At 48.2% G+C, this 20,819-nt stretch overlaps 2 protein-coding genes across 3 annotated transcripts in view; both read left to right on the top strand.

Moving 5' to 3' along the window:
• The window catches only part of galnt14 (UDP-N-acetyl-alpha-D-galactosamine:polypeptide N-acetylgalactosaminyltransferase 14 (GalNAc-T14)), a 75,291-nt gene extending 64,225 nt beyond the window's left edge, over nt 1-11,066 (top strand). The window contains exons 13-15 of the mRNA XM_064340186.1: nt 1,339-1,483; nt 8,198-8,317; nt 10,275-11,066. Coding sequence (XP_064196256.1) covers nt 1,339-1,483; nt 8,198-8,317; nt 10,275-10,433 — 424 coding nt within the window. The 3' untranslated portion in view covers nt 10,434-11,066. The remainder of the gene's footprint in view (nt 1-1,338; nt 1,484-8,197; nt 8,318-10,274) is intronic.
• Nucleotides 11,067-12,513: 1,447 nt separating this feature from the next.
• On the top strand, nt 12,514-19,867 carry angel2 (angel homolog 2 (Drosophila)). 2 transcript variants are annotated; one of them, XM_064340185.1, is made up of 9 exons: nt 12,514-12,924; nt 13,992-14,476; nt 14,708-14,922; nt 15,557-15,626; nt 16,356-16,804; nt 17,074-17,191; nt 17,416-17,470; nt 18,575-18,741; nt 19,032-19,867. In XM_064340185.1, exons 2-9 carry the CDS (start codon nt 13,999-14,001, stop codon nt 19,181-19,183), a joined length of 1,704 nt encoding a protein of 567 aa, XP_064196255.1. In that variant the 5' UTR covers nt 12,514-12,924; nt 13,992-13,998; the 3' UTR covers nt 19,184-19,867. The 2 variants fall into 2 exon arrangements, with proteins under 2 accessions (XP_064196255.1, XP_064196254.1); XM_064340184.1 differs by lacking the exon at nt 12,514-12,924 and adding an exon at nt 13,336-13,540.
• Nucleotides 19,868-20,819: the final 952 nt, after the last annotated feature.

Genomic DNA, 20,819 nt, shown 5'->3' with positions numbered 1-20,819 from the left:
TACGAAGCGTTCAGAATAACTCCTTTCATATTTTTTCGCCGTTTTTTTATTTATATTTTATATATTTTTGTCGTCTCACCTCACACTCACACTGGCGGGGTCGGTCGATGGCTCAATAGATCTCCCAGAATTCCCTGCGAAATTGTGGCCGCTTGGTGAAATTGGTTCATCCATAATGGCGGTCTGATCGGCGTCGTATGAACGGCGTCCTTTTTTTTTCTTTTTTTTTTGTGTCGGGGGGGCGGTCCCCCCCCCCCCCCGGTGTGTGTTTGCTAGCACAGCTTGACCCAGCCGTAGCGCAGTAGCAGAGTCTGTTGACTGCGGAATCATCAGCATGCTGATAGAAAATGAAAAATGGCTTTGTGCTTTGGAGAGAGGGTGGGGGTGGGGGTGTCTGATGAATTTGCCCCCCCCCCCCGGTTCCGGGACCCTCTCTGCTGAGTAAGTGAATGAGCGGGGCGCACTGGCAGCTCCCTCATTATTTACACAGAGTTTTCCTCTCTCTCCCCGGCGGGGCGGTGCGCGGGGCGTCCCGCTGATGGATGCGTCCGCCCCGGAGCGCGATTCATAACGCCGCGTTTTAATACGCGCCGTAATTCAGCGCCGCCGCTATCTGACAAAACATTAGGGGCCGGACGGCGGGACGGTGTGACACCCGCGCGCCGCCGCCCGCTAAGCGCTTTGTCCCCTCTCCGCGCGCGGCGCTGGCGGCTTTATGAGTCCGTCAGGATGATGAGCGGAAAAGCTGCGCCCGTCATTTTTTAAAAGACGCCGCCTCCCGCGATAACGGGTGCGTGCGGAGTGCGTGACGTGAGCCGTATCCTGCTACGCTCGCGACTGTGTCAGCGTCGCCTGTGGCCTTCGCCCACGCAGGGCAGCGTGTGATTGGTCTTAGTGTGGTCCTCGGAAGGTTGGTATAAGTCAGCTGGGTTGACGTTGTCTGATCGCACTGGATCGACTAACCCAGCCAATCGGGTGCCTGCACCAGCTGTGCACCCCGGCCAATTGGGTGCCTGCACCAGCTGTGCACCCCGGCCATTCGGGTGCCTGCACCAGCTGCACCTCAGCCAATTGGGTGCCTGCACCAGCTGCACATGAAGTGCACTCCTCTAAAATGTCTGCAACTCCACTGGTGCACTGCAGTGTGGAGAGAAGCAAGAGCTAGCAGCAGGCAGTGACGAGATGGGCCTAGAAATGTGATTGGCCATTGAAAATCTGGAGAAACAAAAAAAAACTAATACAACTTTTATTGTAAAGTTAATAAATATTCAGTTTAATGAATGCTGTACCTCTGCCTAGCAGAGTGTGAATATTTTATAGCACTCCTCTTTCTCCCAGAATTCCTGATGATTCCGACATCAAGACGGGCGTAATCCGACAGAGGCAGAACTGCTTGGAGTCTCGAAAGGTGGAGGGGCAGGACCTGCCCGTGCTGACTCTGGGACCCTGCATGGGCACCAAGGCGGTGCCCGCCTTTAACCAGGTACCACACAGCACACGCACGCGCAAACACGCATGAACACATACACACATACAGACCCACACACATACAGACCCGCACACATACACACGCGCAAACACGCATGAACACATACACACATACAGACCCACACACATACAGACCCGTACACATACACACGCACATGCACACACGCATGAAAACATACACACATACAGACCCACACACATACACACACACATGCACACACGCATGAACACATACACACATACAGACCCACACACATACACACGCGCAAACACGCATGAACACATACACACATACAGACCCACACACATACACACGCGCAAACACGCATGAACACATACACACATACAGACCCACACACATACACACACGCACACATGCATGCACACATATACACACACACACACACACACACACACAAAGGCATAAGTACAAAGGGAGAAACACATACACTCACACACACACACACAGTTTGTGTACAGGTGCGACCATGGCCCTCTGAAGTCTATTTTGAAGAAAATGCATTACCCACAGATATGAAAACACATTTGGAACTCAAGATGTCTTATGAGGCAGTAAGAGCCTGAAGAAGGTAAGCAGCTGTGCATGTATGTTATCTGGATGATGTAAAGTGCTCGCCTGCGTAACATCATCCCATCCTGTTCATAATAAGATCAGCGATCTGCCACGGCACACGCTGAACAGGCACTCAGGAGTGAGCGAACGCTCTCAGGAGTGAGCGAGCGCTCTCAGGAGCGAGTGAGCACTCTCAGGAGTGAGCGACGCGGTTCGCCTCCGCCCCTTGGCGTGTCACGCTCCGAGTCTCGCCCGGGCGGAGTTTTCACGGGAGCCGGCGGTTTTTCCGGGAGGCCCGCCGCCCGCCCGTCCGCCGCCGCCGCCGTCATGCTCCGCCTCCGTCACGCTCCGCCCGGCAAAACAGCCGATTCCCCGCCGTCAGTGTCGCCGGCGGGGCCCAGACGTGCCGCGGCTGCGGCGCGCCAGACGAACGCACGATCGCTAGTTCTGCAGATAAGCGCATTTTCCGGAGCGCTGTCTGTCATGTCAGCCGCCTTGTCGAGCCTTCCGTTCCGTTCCGGCGGCCCCCCTCCCCGCGCGCCGGGCTATCACGCTCCGCCCGCGGGCCCCGCGCGGATCTCCCCGCTCGCGTAGTGAAATGTAACATCCCCGCGACGTGGAGAAGAAGGGCCTTGTTCCTCCGCTCCAGCCCGGGACCTGCGCTCTACCTGCTGACGGGTAATTAGGCGATGCAAATGAGACACTGGTGAAACGGAAGGGCGATGACAGAGGCAGCGAGAGGTTCACACGGTCAGGCTTGTTTGTCACAGTGTTACCATGGGAATTAATTCACCAAGCAACCTAATTAGGGCACCTTTTTTTTTTTTTTTTCTTTGTTTAATATCTGAAGATGATATGGAAAAAAAATTTAATTGGGCATGATAATTTAATAAGATGCCGTGGTCTTACTTTCTGTTCTCCACGTTTGCTGATGAAAATGAGAACACTGTGTCATCTGCAGGAATGACCTGGACCCTGTGAAGTCTGCGGTAGGAAGGAAAAGGGTGACCGACAGATAAAAACATCCTTTTGAAGCATTTATGGCACCTACCACAAAATCGACTGCAATGATGATATCACATTAAACATTTGCTTATCCAATGGAAAACAAATAGCACATACAGTGTTTTATGAGGTTAAGAGTCTTCAGCAGGTCCGGAGACGAGACGACACATTTGTTCATATATTATGTGGGTGATGTAATCTAGGGGCAGCACAGTGGTGCAGTGAATAGCACAGTTGCCTCACTGTAAGAGTTTGAATCCCAGCCAGGGGCCTTTCTGAGTTTGCATGTATTCCCTGTGTCCATGTGGGTTTCTTCCGGGCACTCCAGTTTCCTCCGACAGTCCAAAGACATGCAAGTAGGCTAATTGGAGACTCTAAATTGGCCATAGGTGTGGATGTTTGAGTGAATGATGTGTGTGCCAGATAGCTGATCTGTCCAGGGTGTGTTCCTGCCTATCACCCAATGTCAGCTGGGATAGGCTCCAGTGCCTCCCTATCCACGGCCCACCCCCCCTCCCCAACCCTCCGCCTACTGCCCTGACCGGGAAAAGGCAGTTTAGGAAATGGATGGATGGATAATGAAATCTAGTCCAGCGTCTGAGTGGCACCAGCTGAACTTACAGACTGTAGAGGAATGCATCGGCTGAATCCCAAACAGCATGCCCGCCCACCCCAGCCGAGGGCGTAGAGTAAAGTTCGGAATGTACTTTCGGAATGTAGTTCATCTCACCCACTCTCTCTCTCTCTCTCTCTCTGGGCTGTCTGCTGGAGAGGCGGCGCTGCTCTAAGTGGTCATTTGCAAGATATTTACCCCGCGCTCTAACTACCACCCTTCCCAAAGCCACTTTTACTGGCAGTGGCTTAGATGGGAGGAAAAAAGACACAAAGGAAAGGGCTGTCTCCATATACTTAGGAAACAAAACATGTTTTGTTGTTTGTTGCAGTTTGTTTTCCTGAATGGATATGACAGAATGAGAGAATATGTGGAGGATCGTACTGTTGCTCGCAGTGTTATTGCTATTATGGCTAATACTGACAGAAATAAAGACATTGTTCTGCGATGAGTAGTACTGGTAGCTTATAATGGCTTAAACAGCATTGTTAGTATTTGCTAAGCAAACTGCATAACATCCTGCATCTTTGTATATTACTGGATGTTTGTGTATATTACTGGATTTAACCTATTGTACTAAATAACGTAACATTCATGTTGGTACAGATGAGAGACTAAATACCATAACATTCATGCTGGTACAGATAAGAACTGTGAATTTCTTCATTTAAAATTTTACTTTGAGAGCCTGAAATCAGGAAGATAAAAAAAAAAATCCAAAAGCTAAAAGTAAAACAGATTTCACTATGCTTACCACTGATAAAACTGTTGTCACAGCTGCTGTTTGATTGAAATGAAATGATGATTGACACCTGTTTGTTTTCGATGTTGCAACGAAGACCAGGGCTGCCGGGTAAAATTATATTTTTATATCATTCCTGGGTACAGTACAGTAATATTTACACAAGTTAAATGGGACCAATGGGCCCCTCCCCCCTCCAGGGCCCAGGACAGCACACCCGATTGATGTCCCCTCCCCCTCCCACCCCCACCCCTGACGGGGACCCTGATGAAGACACCCCCGGGTTAGTGGGCGGAGCAGAAGGTCTGCTGACCGAGTCGGATCTATAAGAACGTTCGAGAGGCATGACTGTCCTCAGTGCTGCCTCCGGCCGCACACGCAGACCAGAGCTTGGCACTGTCGGTGAACGGCTGTAGCCGGGAACACAGCTGGGCAGACCCACATTAAATTAATATATCCCTGCCCCTGCTGGCAGTCGTAAAGCAGGGCTATAATCTGGGCCTAATTATATTGACCGCGGGCCGCGTTTCCCCTTTCAGAGCAGAGATATGCTAACGCCCTCCTGCTCGTTGACCTTCTAATGCGCCCCGCCGCGCCGCGGCCCACCCGCCGTGTATCCCATGATCCCGCGGCGTCTCATTAACGGGGCCCGCTCGGTCTGAACGCCCACGCCGCCGGCTCGCCGCGGCCTCTTGAGCCCCCCCCCGCCGCCAAGGCCCGGCGTGGCGGACGAGCCGCCGCGTCTCCAGCGGCCCACTTCGCCGAGCCTTTCCCCCTCTTTTTCTTCCCGGGCGAGGCGAGGCGAGGCGCGGCGAGAGAGCACGCGATGAGCCGAACGCCTCCGTAACGGCCTCGAGAGAGCGGCGAGCCCCCCCCGTGCGTCGTCCCCCACGTGCGTCGTCGCGTGCGCACCGTTCTCAGGAGCGCGGATCTCCGAGCGAACGCCAGGCAGACGAGGCGCTGCATTAATTACGAATGCGGCACGGTGTATCGTGTTCCCGCCGTGGTGTATCGTGTTCCCGCCGCGGTGTATCGTGTTCCCGCCGCGGTATCGAGTCCCGTCCTGACGGTTTTTTTTACGTTTCTAAAATGTTCTTTCCTGCACTTTTTTTTTTTTTTTTCCCTCTCCTGGGGTTTCAGAAAGTTTTTAATGCTTAAAGTAAAGTATCTTTGAAAAGAGTGTGAATATTGCATCGCTGGCAGACAGGAGCTACTGCGCGCTGACTGTAAATCCCCGGCTGACCCGGCTCCGCGCACACTTTCGGTCACCTGACCGTCAGAAGAATGTGTCGGAAAGCAGCGGGCTGAACACACCTGAGATAAGAGCCCCGCTGACCCACATACCGAAACGCTGCCCTCCTTTTCCCGAGCCGTTTCCAGGACGCATTTAAATATTTGATGCCTGCCCGGCGCTCGGCGTCGGCTGAAGCCGTAAATCGCTGTAGAAAATGTGATGCGGAAATGAAGTCTCCCTCTCCGCGAACAGGACCAGAACTAAGGCAGGAGGGGATGGATTTTTGAGCGCCGTAATCACAGAGCCACGGCGCCAGACGCTCGCTGCGTGGGCCACGGCAATATAAAGCAACCCCCGGGTCCGGTAGACGCAGTTGCCATGGGTGCACTCCCACTGTTTGACCTTGCTGACAGCTAAAAGCCTGGGTGCAGGAGAAGGGAAGGACCTCATTACTGCTTCGGGTCCAGGAGATGCCTGCCTAATTGCTTTCAATTACGTTCAAGTTATCATCTGCGTGTCTGCTTATGGCCTCCGGTGTCCTTGGCTGTCGGCACATTTCTAATGGGAAGTTGCACCAGGCAGGGATTTATTGTTCAAAAGGTAATTATATGAATAAATGTTTCGAGAAGCGGAATACGTTAATAGATAGGTGTTACAGATGTACATTTAAATGTATGGGTGCGTGTACATTGCGTACATAATGCGTATAATAATATATGTTATCAGGGAAAGCTTACTGCTTTACTGTGATTTAATGCTTGTGCATAGCCATGGAAACATTAGTCTCAGAATCTCATAGGAATATCGGGCTTTCCACAAAACCATTTATTCCTTTAGAAAATATATCACGGTGTCTTCACAATAGACTTTCTGCCTTATATTGTAGTGTTAAACACTACACTGTGGCTTAATATATGTAAGTAATTGGATCCTTGTGGATCCAATCAACATAATAAATCCTGTGTGCAAGCCAATTATCCCAGTTCTTTAGAACTAAGGCACAAAAATGCTGCACACACAGGGCTTGGTGCTGACCACAGTAGTCTTACTTGCATGACTTGTTTTGACTTGTTTATTGCATTATGGCCCCTCCCAAAGAAGTTACCCATTTCCCTACTGGCATGTTCTCTAGAAAAGGATGCCCAGTTCAATGACTCAATGACGAAAAACATGTATCTAGACTATTTTTAATTTATTTGGATGCTTTGGCCCTCTCTCTCCCAATCTGGAACGCCCCGTCGTTCTCAGAAGCGTGCTATTTTTACCGAGCCGGGGTGGCGCGGACGAGCACATGCTCTCCTCCTTAAGGCGGTGCGATGCCAGAGCGCCGCTTCTTTTCGCGCCGCGGTCCGCGAAACGGGGGCTCGGAGCGCGACAGGCTGGCTGTGGGCGCGCCGCTCGGCCCGGCGTGGGCCGCCGCCGGCGCCCGAGCGTGACGAGACGCAGCTGACGAAGTCCCGGCTGGCCGAGATACTCCCTACGCGGGCGAGGCGGCGCCCCTGCGCGGCTGCCAGTCGCTGGCACACAGTGCAGATTCCATAGCAGAACCCGTCCGCAACACACGAGAACAGGGCCTTAGCGGGGTGAGCCACCCAGCAGCCCTGCCATCTATGTGGTACATACATACGTATGTGATGAAGGAATGTGCCCACTGTTTTTCTTCTCAGGAGCATGGCACAGAGATGCATAGATATATACAATATTATGGTCCTCAGAAGCACATGTACACACACTATGTAGTCACAGTCCACTGAGTACTCAAGTGTGTTATATTCCTGAAGAATAGATCTACACTCATAGACAGACACAGTGTACAGTGGAGTGTGTTAACGGTGTGTAACAACCCTTAGGAGTGGCTCTACACTCTTAGTGGCAGTGTACAGTTAGTCTTTTATTACTGTAATGTTCCTCAGGAATGTGTGTAGGCTCATAGATTGTCACAGTGCACAGCAGGTGTTTTAACACTGGGTAATGTCCCTCAGGATTGGATCTACAGTCACAGGCGCAGTGCAGTGCAGTTCCCTGACTGTCTAATACCCCCCAGGAGTGGCTGTACACCCACAGAGTGCATAGTGCAGTGTGCTAACTCTCAATAATACTCCCCAGGAGTAGCTGTACACCCACAGAGTGCACAGTGCAGTGTGCTAACTCTCTCTTATACTCCCCAGGAGTGGCTGTACACCCACAGAGTGCACAGTGCAGTGTGCTAACTCTCTCTTATACTCCCCAGGAGTGGCTGTACACCCACAGAGTGCACAGTGCAGTGTGCTAACTCTCTCTTATACTCCCCAGGAGTGGCTGTACACCCACAGAGTGCACAGTGCAGTGTGCTAACTCTCTCTAATACCCCCCAGGAGTGGCTGTACACCCACAGAGTGCACAGTGCAGTGCGCTAACTCTCAATAATACTCCCCAGGAGTGGCTGTACACCCACAGAGTGCATAGTGCAGTGCGCTAACTCTCAATAATACTCCCCAGGAGTAGCTGTACACCCACAGAGTGCACAGTGCAGTGTGCTAACTCTATAATCCCCCCCTCTAGGAGTGGCTGTACACCCACGGGCAGCAGATCCGTCAGCAGCAGCACTGCCTCTCCCTGGCCACCACCTTCCCGGCCTCCCAGGTCCTGCTCGTGCCCTGCAACATCGGCGACGGGAAACAGGTGAGGAAGGGGCTCCGCGAAAACCGCGACGCTCTGCTCCGCTCGACTCCGCACCGCGCCGCGCGCTAACGCCCGCCGCACCCCAGAGGCACAGACCCAGAAAGACGCTTCTGACAACCCATAAATCAAGTTTCACTTACAGCCTCTGATTGCCTGCCCGAGAAATCCCCTCCACCCCCTCCACCCCCCGAGATCGTTCCTGCAAGCTCTCTGTCCTCTGGCTTCTGCAGGCAGCTGCTACTGCATTTTCCCGCTGCCTCTCTCTCTCTCTCTCTGGGCACACACCTATATATGCAATTTGCTGTACGTTTCAGAACGCAAATGAGAGGTAGCAGAAGGCTGCCACGACTTTCAAGGAAGCCGGTTTACGTAGGGGGTTTGTTTATTTTTAAAAACTGGAATAAATTGAACCGTCTGCTGGCGCAATCCATCAGCGTGTGTGTGGGAGTGTTTATGCATTAGGCATGACTGTGTTTTGGAGGAGAAAAAAAGGAGGCTTGATTGTCTGCTGGTATGTTTCAGCCGGGAAAACAAGAGGCGAGAGAGAGAAAGTTAAATTAAAGGTAATGAGATGTCTCTAACCTTCTTAAGTTGTCTGTTTACATCGGCAGAACCTGGAGGCTTGCACATATGCGAGTCGACAAATTGCAGGTTTGTGTTTGGTGGCGTTGGCCTTCAGGGCTTACCTTGAGGATAAATCTGGGCCATTTAATCGGATATCGCTGCTTGAAAGGACATATTTATCATTTCGCCGTTTTCAAAACCATCTTCGAATCGATCGGTTAGCTTGGAGGTGGAGGGCTCCGTTTAACCTTTTCTGAATTGCAGATGAGCTTTCTCTCGCCGGTGCTGCCAGGAACACTATCTCAGCGGTCGAATTTAAACAGTTCCTGCTTGCTTACTGTGGGCTCGGTTTTTACACAGCCGTGGATTCTTCAGGTGCATCTCCCCTGTTGGAAAAAAGCTCTCCCCGTAGCAGTGTGCTCTCTCCAGCTCACAGAGGGAAACTGGAAACTGTACAGCGATAGCTAATTAGAGCTACATTTATATGATCCCTCAGGCGCTGTCTGAATTCAAGGTAGAGCCCGAGAGCGTGTCTCAATATAATTTGCGATTCAACAGCCAGTAACAAGAATGACTTTGAGGCCCTCCAAGCCCTGAATACTAATTAATTTCGCTCTAACTATTTTCTTTTTCAATTAGAGAAGCGATCTCCCACTGCTATGAATGTGTCATGGCAATCTGAAGGGATTTTCTTTGATCAGGGACAAAAGCGGAGCGTTGGTTTCTATTCAGTTACTTCTAAAAAATATGCATAAACTAAACCGGTGAACGGTGATTTTGTTTTTTTTGTGCATTACATAATCTATTTGGAGTTATTCCAAGACAGAGGCACAAGGTAGATATTGCAGATAAGATGAATCGGTTTAAGATTTTCTGTAGTGAGAGAGTAAAAATTTGTGTGGAGAATAACAACTGCTGAAGCAACTGCAGCTCTAGATGATTTTTAAAATGTCATTTCTATTTGTATTTTTAACGTGATACATTTAGCATTAAAAATCGAGATCTTAAGACCCAGACAGTGTATGAATTTGATTTACCTGTAAACCCACGACCCAGTTTATACACAGTGCACAAATGTGTGAATATGTGAGGTAACAGAGACACCTAGTGGTTGCATTAGGGGTGACAATGATGGCATAAATCCGTAGGCCGTGTTACTATACCATACATTACCTTCAGTAGCTTGTGTGTACAATATACAATGCCCTCAAAGCTTACTAACTAGACCCCAGCTAAGACAAAATGTTCTCACAATGTTACTGGAATGTTCTGTCGGTGTTATAACATTGCCACTACATTGCTGTAACATTGGGAGAATGTTTTGTGTTAGCCGGGGAGAGCCTGCCAACTGAGGCACTCCTTCCTTGGATAACACTATATATTCGCTCCCCAGAAATGGCAGAAGTCCGGAACCCACATCGAGCACCTGGCCTCCCACTACTGCCTGGACAGCGAGATGGCGCTGGACGGGATCGAGAGCAGCAAGATGCTCGTCATAAGCCCCTGCGAACTGTCCGCCTACACTCAGAGATGGGAGGTGCCCTTCTCGTGATCGCAGGCGGTCGACGAACGCCACCGCGGTCAGACGCGCGCGCGCGCAAGGGGCGGGACCAAAAGACACTCTCCTGGCTTCAGAACTCTGCTGGTGGAGACTCGGAGGCCAGGGAAGCAGTGGACAAGACACCAAAGATGGCCGACACGCGGGGGGGGGGGGGGATACTCCTCCTTCACTCTGTCAGTGACAGAGATTTCTAACTATTTTATGAGTGTGATTTGGATACTTGAGAGATTCCTCTTTTACTACGATTACAATCAACATTGTAATTGGCGGGACTGAAGTCTCGTGTCATGTCACAGGACAGGAAGACACGGGAGATTTCGTGTTTCATTGCAGTGGTCACTGAAGCCTTATAAGTCTTATAATCTGTTGCGGCATTAATTACCAGCAAGAGGAAGAATTAATGCTGCCTCAGTCCTGTAGTGGATGTCAACCATAATGTGAAAAGCCATTAAACAAGTGGCTCATTATGGTGGGTTAAAGAACTGACATGCATTTTAGGTTTGAAATTTACATTGAACTCAGTCAGGGGGGGAATATTTAATTGGCTTACAGGACATCAAACAGGCTTGGCCATGTGCCTGAATGCTTATCATGATTGTGATTCTTTTTTCTTTCTTTTTTTTTTTTAAAAACGAGGACTTGTGACACGTGCATTAACTCGCTTTCTACTGACCCTGAATACCATGAAGATTACAGACTTTCCATGGCGAAGTTGATCGACTGCAGATGGATGTGTTGGTTACAGAAATTAAAATTAAAGTATGAAAAAAAGTGTTTGTCTGCTAATATATTTGAACTTGTGCACCTTCTTAATGTATATATCAATTCAATAATAATATGTTTCTAGCTCCCCTGGAAGTTGCCAAAGGAAATTCAGTGAGAAATGGGAAAAATTGCCATATTGGTAAATAGGTGTTCCATACATTTAAATAATCCATCACACCAACATACAATTCATTATAATACCACTATACTAACAAAAAATAAAGCCAAAGACAACTAAAGAAATTAATAGCTAAGATATAATCAATGTAGGATGTAAACCAGAGAAATGAGGAAGCAAGATGACTGGGATTGATGAGATAATTAAACGATTAATGGCTGCACTAGTGACTGTAAAGATCTAGACATTAATGAGGCAGAATTGCATTTTACACAAATTACATTTTACGTTCATTTGACCAGTAAGTTCATATGAGGTTTGTATCTTTTGAGTTTCTTCTGTATTGCCTTCGACATTGTATAGCATATGCAAAGAAACCTGCAGGTTTCAGTAAGGCTAAATGGTCTGTTCACAATTAACATTATGCTACTCTGCTTATTGGTCTAATCCATGGTTACCAGTTGTCATCATAAAACAGGAACTGCAGCTGATTACAACAGATTATTTTAACTATTTGGAAAAGATCTTAGTCACTTTGTCCACAGAAATTGACCAGGCTAAAGAGCCACACCCTATAACCAGCATTTGTTTTTCTTCATTCTTCAGCTTCTTAAACATTCTTACATTGTGGAATCCATACCATTTACATTAAAGTTATTATTGTTATTATTATTATTTTTGAATCCTTCAAAAAGTCCCCCCCCCCTATCGCCTTGTTAATTACAGTAATATTAATGCTGGTTTTGCTTTTTTCTCAATTTCTTCAGTACTAAATGAATTTGACATGTTTGTTAATAAGCCTTTAATAAGACTGCAGTATGGCACACTTTTCTCTTAGTGTCACAATCACCATGACAATGTAGACTTTTTAATAACTGCAGAATTTCACATTCTTTATGTCCAACATTCAGAAAATGTATGCGATCTTATATATATATAAAGCGCTTTGGATAAAAGTGCTATATAAATTCAGTCCATTTACCATCTTATTGGGTTTCTCCTGTTAGTGGTCCTGGGCTCTGGTGGCGTATTAACCTCCAGCCTAATAAGTTTCTAACCGATCACTGTCATCATTTGAAGTCATCCAGAAATCTGCTCCTGCAGTCATTGTGCATTTACCAAACAGTAAATGGGCTGTAGGCCTACACTGTTTTCATGCCCTTCAAAATAACAGACCCTGGAGGTGAATGTCCATAAACTGTCATAATTCATGGCGATAACGATACCTTGCCATTGATCCTATAAAATGCACAGCTAAAGTAAATAACGTCTGAGAGTTCAACTTAGGTATAAAAAGCCAAATGATTTCACCCCTGAATTGAAGTACCCTGCGGCTGAGACTGCGACATCTTGCATAGCGGCTATTCTGGCGTCGAACGCAGTAAAATGACACAGAACCTGTAATACCGGCTACTGGTCCACATTCGCTGGAGGGACGCTGTGAAGCCGACTGAATGCATTCTGTGATTTGATGCTAAAGACAAAACTACATTCGTGAGAGAACGCTATTAATTTGGAAGAGCTGCACATTAAAGTAACCGCTACTCTACCTGCTTGCTTCTGTAACTCTATCCTGTCAAGTAGAAGAATCATACGCAGGTACGTATCTAACAACCGAACTAGTTAACGGCGAATGCAACTATTTAAATGCAGACAGACGTTACCATGTTACCTACAAAAACTGCCTACCTTGTATCCATGACTGTCCGTACAACTAGCTGGCTTGCCTCAATCGCTGCTATGTAGCTAACTTAGGTAACGTGTTAGCTTGCCTGCTAGCTTTCCAGTAATCTGATTTGATATTGAAAGTACGGCTTGTTACCAAATAGTTCGTTTAACTGGGGATTGCGTGGCTAAGACATCTGAAACCACGTCAGACCCCGTAAATAGCGTCCTTCAATCTATTTGGAAATGCCGTTTGTAAAGTTTGGGATGGACACCAGTAAAGACTACAATTCCCATTAGCTACTATATTTTGAAACGAACAAATCCTGAGTGTGTGACGTCATATTTACAGGACTCATAAGGCCTGTAGGACTGGGTACGCGGACGATATAATTTTGGGAATCTGTTATTTTTCTACTAAAATTTGTTGCTATCAGACATTGGAGCATCACAAAAGTAAAATTGGAGCCAAAGAGGTTATCTTTTTATGCTGGTTTTCATACATGTACCGAAGCCCCAACTCCAATTATGAATATCCATGTACACCCCAGTAAGTAGCCAATGGGCTGTTTTGATATTTTGAGTTCGTTCGTTCAATATGCACAACTGACTACGTTGCCAGTTTCTTTCCCGCTGATTTATTATGTATTATTCGCTTGCAAATTATATTGTTTGAAGCTGCTTATGCTACCATCTGTAGTTGCCTGCACTACTTGCGGCAGTATAAATTAGCCAGCGACCGAGACTGGAGACAATACAGCACTTAACATCGGCGCTTCAAATAAATCTTGTGGGAACGTTTTAACAAATAATGTTCAGGTGTAGGGGCAAACGACTTGGGACATCTGCAGACTGCAGTATTCTCCGGTCTCCTTTCTGCAGCTGTTTTAAAGCTTGCGAACGTGATATTTAAGAGATGCAAACAATAACGTTCGTTGGGTGACTTTCTCCAGCACTGACTGCACATTTGGGGACTTACTCGCAACCTGTTTTCCTCACAGCCTCCCCATGTTTACTCGGCACCTGAACGTCTTGGGCTCCGGCTGGTCTCCCTCCGCACAGGCATCACTGGGGTGGTGGCGGACTCCGTACCCGTTCAATCCCTCATGGTGGATGGGGCACCCCCCCTGGCCTCGGCAGTTTCACCACAACAGGAACTTGCTGGTAAACCCAGGCGCTCGAGATATCGGAACTTGGGGACGAAGCACCTCAGGTTTGGCGACAGACCACCCCAGGTTCTTATTCACTGGTTTTCAAAGGGCCTTACATCTTTCCCACGGAATCATGGATAATGCAAAAACTGATCCTCCGCACAAGAGGAGGAGAAGCCCAGATGACGAGAGGGCCGGGCAGAAACCACGAAGTTCACCCAGTCATTTTCCCTGTCACGAGAGGCAAGGACGAGAGAGCCAAAATAGCGCGATTCCAAATGACCCTTCTCCGTGGAAAATTCAGACAAGTCCTCCGAAGAGAAGACCGCCCACAGGTAATTATGCGGTCAAGTTTTGTTTACATGAGTTCATTTTTTTAGCAGGGACCATGCACAATTAAGAGAAAATTGCTGCAGTAGTGTAGTGTTCACCAGATTTCAGTAGAGATGGAAATGGAGATAGAGGAATGCAGTGCTTTGAGACCCGGACAATATGATTCATCCTGCGTGTTTTCATATAGACAGTGTGTCCAAATGCTAACTGTATACCTCTTTGTCTTTTTGCAGAAATAAAGAGACAGTGGGAGGATTTTTCTCACCTTTATAAGCGCAGATCAAAGTCAGATTCGCCCTTTGACTTTTCTGTGATGTCGTACAACATCTTGTCTCAGCAGCTCCTCCAGGAAAACGCTTATTTGTACAAACACTGCCCTTCATCTGTACTTGACTGGAGCCACCGCTTCCCCAATATACTGAAGGAACTTGAGCTGCATAATGCAGATGTAAGTGAAACGGTCATTTATGTAATTCCCACAGGGACATGCTTGCCGCTGTGTATATGGTATTGAACCCGACTTTGGTGAGTTAACTAGGCCAGAAAAACTACAGTGAAGATCATCCCCAGTCCCATCAGTACATTCCTTCTACTCTGTGCTTAACACAGGTGCTGGAGAGCTGTCTGTTTTCTTCTTGATTTGTAAAATGCATTTCTCCCTCTCTTGGTCTTGAGTTACTGTTGTGCTACCGGCTCCCTTTGCTAAAAACACTGTTCAGTGCACTGCTGTAGTCACCCACCAGCCAGTGACTATTTCACGCCCTACAGGCCACCCAGCACTGCAGACAGCCTGACGTTTAGTCAGAGAAAAGGTGTATCTTTTACCGACAACTGGCAAATACTGTATCGTTGCCTTCAGTTTAAGCCGGGGTTTGCAAACACAAAGGCCTTTCCGCACAATCTTTCTCCGAACAACTTTAGTTCTATTCTTTCAAACTTGGTCATTTGTATATATACAGTATATATCTGTTAATGATGAGTTAAACGCTGGGTGTCATTGATCTTCTACATCACTAAACTTCAAAACCGGATGTTCTTTTGTACTTGATTTTCTCGTGTCCTGTAAAACCTTTTCTCCTTAGATATTGTGTCTACAAGAAGTGCAAGAGGACCACTATCAAAAACAGCTCAAACCCAGTCTAGAGTCTTTAGGTATTGAAGCTATTTTTTTCCTCCTTTTTTCTAGTTGCCAAAAGCTCCATGGATACAAAACAAATTATAAAGAAATAATTAATATTTTGGTGTGCTTTGTGTACTACATATTAAAGTAGTAAATCTGAATTGCGTTTGCCACTTGGGTAATTATACCTTTTAATGTAGTTATTTGAATGGTGCAGCAACCTCTAGACAAGGAGAAGGGATGGTAGTATGTGCAGGTTTTTGTTTCTATTAATTTCTATTAATTACCCTGGCTCATTTTGCTAATGAACTGTATGCACCAACAGCAGTTCACTCGCTAATTATACCACAGTAAAATTGTTTATAGGAACACAAGAAAAGTCTTCAGCTGTCATTCATGAGCTTGCCAAGAAATGTGGGTAAAATGGCCGATTATGTGAGTAATTGGGCTGATTAAATAATTAAGAGCAGAATGTGCTTGAAATCCAGAAACCGATAAGGCCTACCACCTGATACAGGTGGACACAATTGATCCTTAGGTCTGTGGTTTTCAGGAAATGTCATGTTCCCACTAGGGGGCGCACTAGGCTAAAGTTTTTTGTCTTGTGATGCTTAGAAATAACCAAATTATTTTATTCATTAGCTGATAATGTATTCCTTATTACCTGTAATCACGCAGTAGCACAGTGTTTCGTACAGCGTTGTAATATTTGAGATTCACCGTGTTCCCTGGGTCCCGCCCGTCCCCTTCTCTTCTCACAGGGTACCATTGTGAGTACAAGAGGCGCACGGGCTGGAAATCGGACGGCTGCGCGGTGAGCTTCAAGCGGGACCGCTTCTCCTTGGTGTCTGGGCACCCCGTGGAGTACTTCCGGCGGGACGTCCCCACCCTGGACCGGGACAACGTGGGCCTGGTGCTCCTGCTGCGCCCGCTCGGCCCTCCCGGCCCCCGCGGCCCCCGCGGCCCCCCCGGTCCGGGGCAGGTCCTGTGCGTGGCCAACACGCACCTCCTGTACAACCCGCGGCGGGGGGACATCAAGCTGGCCCAGCTGGCCGTGCTGCTGGCGGAGATCACCCGCGTGTCGCGCCTGGCGGACGGCGGCGCCTGCCCCGTTGTCCTCTGCGGGGATTTCAACTCCGTGCCCGGGTCCCCCCTCTACAGCTTCATCCGGGACAGCTGGCTGGAGTACGAGGGCATCCCCATCGGGATGGTGAGGGCCCTGTGCTTCCCCCCCAAAATAATACACCCATCTGCCAGGGACCCTCATGACTGACACCACACTTTCTGCAGGGACAGGGGAAATGCTAATGGACACATTCATCCAGCAGTTATAGGGGCTGGGCCTGGTGTCTGTGGTGTCATGTGAAAGGCAAGCTTAGTTCCTGAAAGAATGAATGAATTATGGGAACGGGAGGGTTATTCCCAATGCCCTTTGACACTGGGGGTGAGCACTGCTTTGGTTTTGGTTTTTGATTGCAGGTGTCCGGTCAGGAGGAGAGCCACAGAGTGCAGCGTCTCCTCCCCGTGCCCATTTGGCCCCGGAGCGTGGGCATCAGCCAGCGCTGCCAGTACGAGAGCCAGCCCGGGACGGATGCAGGTAACCTGCCACTCCATGCCAATGCCAGCACACCCCGCCAGCGTTTATGTAGCGCCTTTTGCCGTTGCAGAGCACTGTATATTGAGGTGGAACGCCCTAGCCTGGAGCACCAGACCATGTGGCACCGCAGCAGGCCAAGTAGCTCAGCCTGGTGAAAACCAGGCTAGAGAAGCTCTCCTTAACTTCCATCAGTGTGAAGTCTGTTCTTCTGCCTTCTTCCACAGAGGCTGAGGGAGAGGCCTCCTGTCTCACAGAGGGAACAGACGCCCCACACAACGAGTAAGTTGTACAGGATATAAGGGGTGAACTGTTACCGAAGCTATGGAGTCAATGTGTTTTTGGAGGTTGCTGGGCGACACTGGTATTAACCATCCGGTGGTGGGGCAGGTTTTTTGTTGTTTGTTTTTGTTATTGTTTTTTTAAGTGTCCAGGTTTTTTTAAGAGGTTTTTTTGTGAGATGAGGTTCTTCGACTCAAATCCTGGAGGGCTGCTGTGTCTGCTGGTTTTTGATGTGTTCCTGCCACTTAATTACTTAATTTAAGTAATTGGCTAAAGGGTGTGCACTCCTTGCCTGAATTAGCTGCTGATTGAAAGGAAATGATGAAAAGCAGCAGAGGCTGCAGCCCTCCAGATCTGGAGTTTGAGGCCCCTGCTGTAGGAGGTCTTGTTTATAAACGCACTTGACGGCTCGGCGCTAATGCTTTCTGGACGAGGTTATGAAAGCGCGTGGTCACCAGACTGTAAACGGTTTGGCGTCTGCAGCGGGATGGACGAGAACGCTCCGCCCCCCTCTCGTTGCCCTGTCTGCTCTGCAAGCCCCTCCCACGCAACAGGGCCGCGCCTCCTCAGCTGCCCCGAGGCGTAGGGGTGTCGCCGAATATCAGCCATTTCCCTTCCCTGTCTCCTCATCGCCCTTAGAGAGCCATCGACCGTAGGAAGGTCATTAGTTCTATGCAAACGCTTTCATTTGCAAACCCTTCACGACTGAGTGCTGCCTGCTTCTGTAGGGAGAAGCATGAGTCTTCTAAGGGCATGTACATCACCTGGTTATTTTGCTGGGCTAAGTAGACATTAATACAAGAACAAAATGAATGCAGTGCGGTATCTAGAATGAAGGGGTATCTAGAATGAGAGTGGACCATAAAGTAGCGCTCCTGCTTGAGTTCAGCGCGATGTGCTGTTTTGCAAATGAAGTTGGAATTAAGTTTGAAGCTGCTGTGTGAATGCAGAGAAGGGATTTATATTTCATCCCAGGATAGTTTCTTAAGGCTCCACATCCCGGGTGTGAAGAGGTCACGTTTGCCTGCACTCTCCTGTGGGAACGGGGTGTAAAGATGGCCGCCGTGCCGTGCCTAAGCTCTGAGCGTTGTGCCCGTCTCTCAGGGCTCACAGACCCAGCATCGCCCACGGCCTCAGGCTCACCTCGGCCTACGCCCACCGCCTGACGGAGGGCGGGAGGCCCGAGGTCACCACCTGCCACTCCAGGACCGCCATCACCGTGGACTACATCTTCTACTCCGCGGCGCGGGGGGACACGGTGGCACAGCCAGGTAAGCGGCACGCTATCGCTAACGCTAACGCATGTGCCCGATGGACTGAGACGAATCTGCAGGAGCTCTTTCTGCGAATGAGCTAGATCGACCGCGTTTCAATCAATAAGCCTTTTCTATAGCGATTAAGTTGCACTTACACGGTTCCATAGCTGCTTCTTATTAGACGGTGTGTGCGTGCGTACTGCGGGGCAGGAAGCTTGCCGATACGGGCCCTGCAGGGCGTGGAGTGGGGGATTATCGAGAGCGAGAGTTTCGCTGAGGTCACCTTGGTGCGGTCTGTCTCCCAGAATGCAGTGCGGCTCCCGAGCAGGGGCTGCAGCTCCTGGCCAGGCTGGCGCTGGTGGACAAGAGGGACCTGTGGACGGCCAACGGGCTGCCCAACGAGCGCAACTCGTCCGACCACCTCCCCCTGCTCACACGCTTCCGCCTCTGCCCCTGACTCCACCCCCGGCCTCGCCTGGCCCCGCCTCTGCCCCTGACCCTGCCCCCGGCCTTGCCTGGCCCCGCCTCCTCAGCCAAAAACATCAGCAGTCACACCAGCACAAACAAACTCATACAGGCCTTGCTTACTGTGTCTCTGCGTTGGGAAAACAGGGACGTGGTTTATTTTATTTTACAGTTGGACTGACAGAAGGAAACAGGAGAAAAATGGACTGCTGTGTCAGTCAGGAAAAATGGAATGAAAACATTCACTTACTGTAATAGGACTTGTGCATCACGTTGAATGCACATTTTGGGAAGAGTTGCGTTGAGATGTATACAACTGGAGTGCTACGTTCACACTGGCCTAGTTGTGCATCTATGAAGACAGATTCATAGGGGTGTTTAATTAGTGCCAGCATTGTGTAGATATTGCTTTGGTTTGCTTCTGGCTTTAAAAAAAAAAAGAAAAACATATTTCTTGCATTGTATTTTATTTGGTTTACATGTTTACCTGTGTAGGTTTTATTTTTATTCTCATGAAATACTTGAACATGCAGTCATGCGGATGATCTGAGATTTTAAAGGTTTTATAAATTTATTTGTTTACTGACGTTGGCATTATGGCGGGCAGGAAGGATTTATCACATGATTCATGTTGTGGTGTCTCCTAGCAACATGTATATTAAATGATTTGAATAGATGCCTGATGGAAACCCGATTTATTAAAGTATTTATTATAAAATGAAAAGGTTTTTTTTCCCCTCCATCTCCCACTGCTAAGCAGGAGAATAATTTTTTTTTGCTTTGTTAGATGACAAGATCTTCGTATTGAATAGGGAACAGAATCAATTTAAAACCAGTATACCGAATCATTATTGTCTTGAAGATTTGATGCAGGTTTCACCACTTTATGTAAGATCAGTCTTACTGCTTTTGTTTACCGGTTGAATTGCCAGTCATTAAATTGCAGAGAACCAAGGATTCGGACAGTCCTTGAAGCAAAACAGCGTTTGAACCGGATTTAATGTTTCCCATGATGCTGAGGGAACACATTTTATCTGGTGCAAAAATCTAGTATGTATTCAGGGTACAGAACAGACCAAGCATGAAGAACCCATAGTTCAGTGCAGAAAAAATATTTTTTTTAAAAACAAGAAAAAAATCTCATTAAGTATACCTGTGCGTTTAGGTGAAGAATGAGCCTTCGTCAGGTTCTTGACAGGCAATTTCTCCCCAGCATGCTTGAATGTTTTTGTTATTGCCTGAAATTTATGCGGATCAAGCCCGAAGCTCGCCGGCATCACTTAGCAGACTACACATTTTTAACTCCACCCTTGGGCCTGTGGGAAATGTAGTTCCGTACATTGCCCAGTGCCATTGAAGCTGAAAACTAGCAGATCTTATGGGCGTTTGCCGAACCACATAATTGCTACATTGGTTTGTTCTCTCTCTTCTGCCTTTTCGCCATGCAAACCTAGGTAGCCTAGCTCATACCGCTTAAACATTGTGGAGGGCTGGACCTAAAGTACGGGGTGAGATTTCTGCCAAAAAAATTAAATAAATTTGTTTTCAATCTGTACAACTTTGGAGGATTCCTACACAATCTATGCTTCAGATTAAAAAAAAAAAAAAAATAATCAAGATGCACACAC

This window comes from Anguilla rostrata, chromosome 6 (assembly GCF_018555375.3).
Source record: "Anguilla rostrata isolate EN2019 chromosome 6, ASM1855537v3, whole genome shotgun sequence".
NCBI classification, from domain to species: Eukaryota; Metazoa; Chordata; class Actinopteri; order Anguilliformes; family Anguillidae; genus Anguilla; species Anguilla rostrata.
Note: the sequence above shows the minus strand (reverse complement) of the source record. Positions and strands in the feature narration are given on the sequence as shown.

What these genes read in the sequence shown, in the direction of transcription:
- angel2 (XM_064340184.1), top strand. Translation starts at nt 13,494, where the DNA reads ATGTACCGAAGCCCCAACTCCAATTATGAATATCCATGTACACCCCA. An exon ending in AGGGCATCCCCATCGGGATG is followed by an intron (nt 16,805 to 17,073) that starts GTGAGGGCCCTG and finishes TTTTGATTGCAG; the next exon opens with GTGTCCGGTCAGGAGGAGAG. An exon ending in CCAGCCCGGGACGGATGCAG is followed by an intron (nt 17,192 to 17,415) that starts GTAACCTGCCAC and finishes CTTCTTCCACAG; the next exon opens with AGGCTGAGGGAGAGGCCTCC.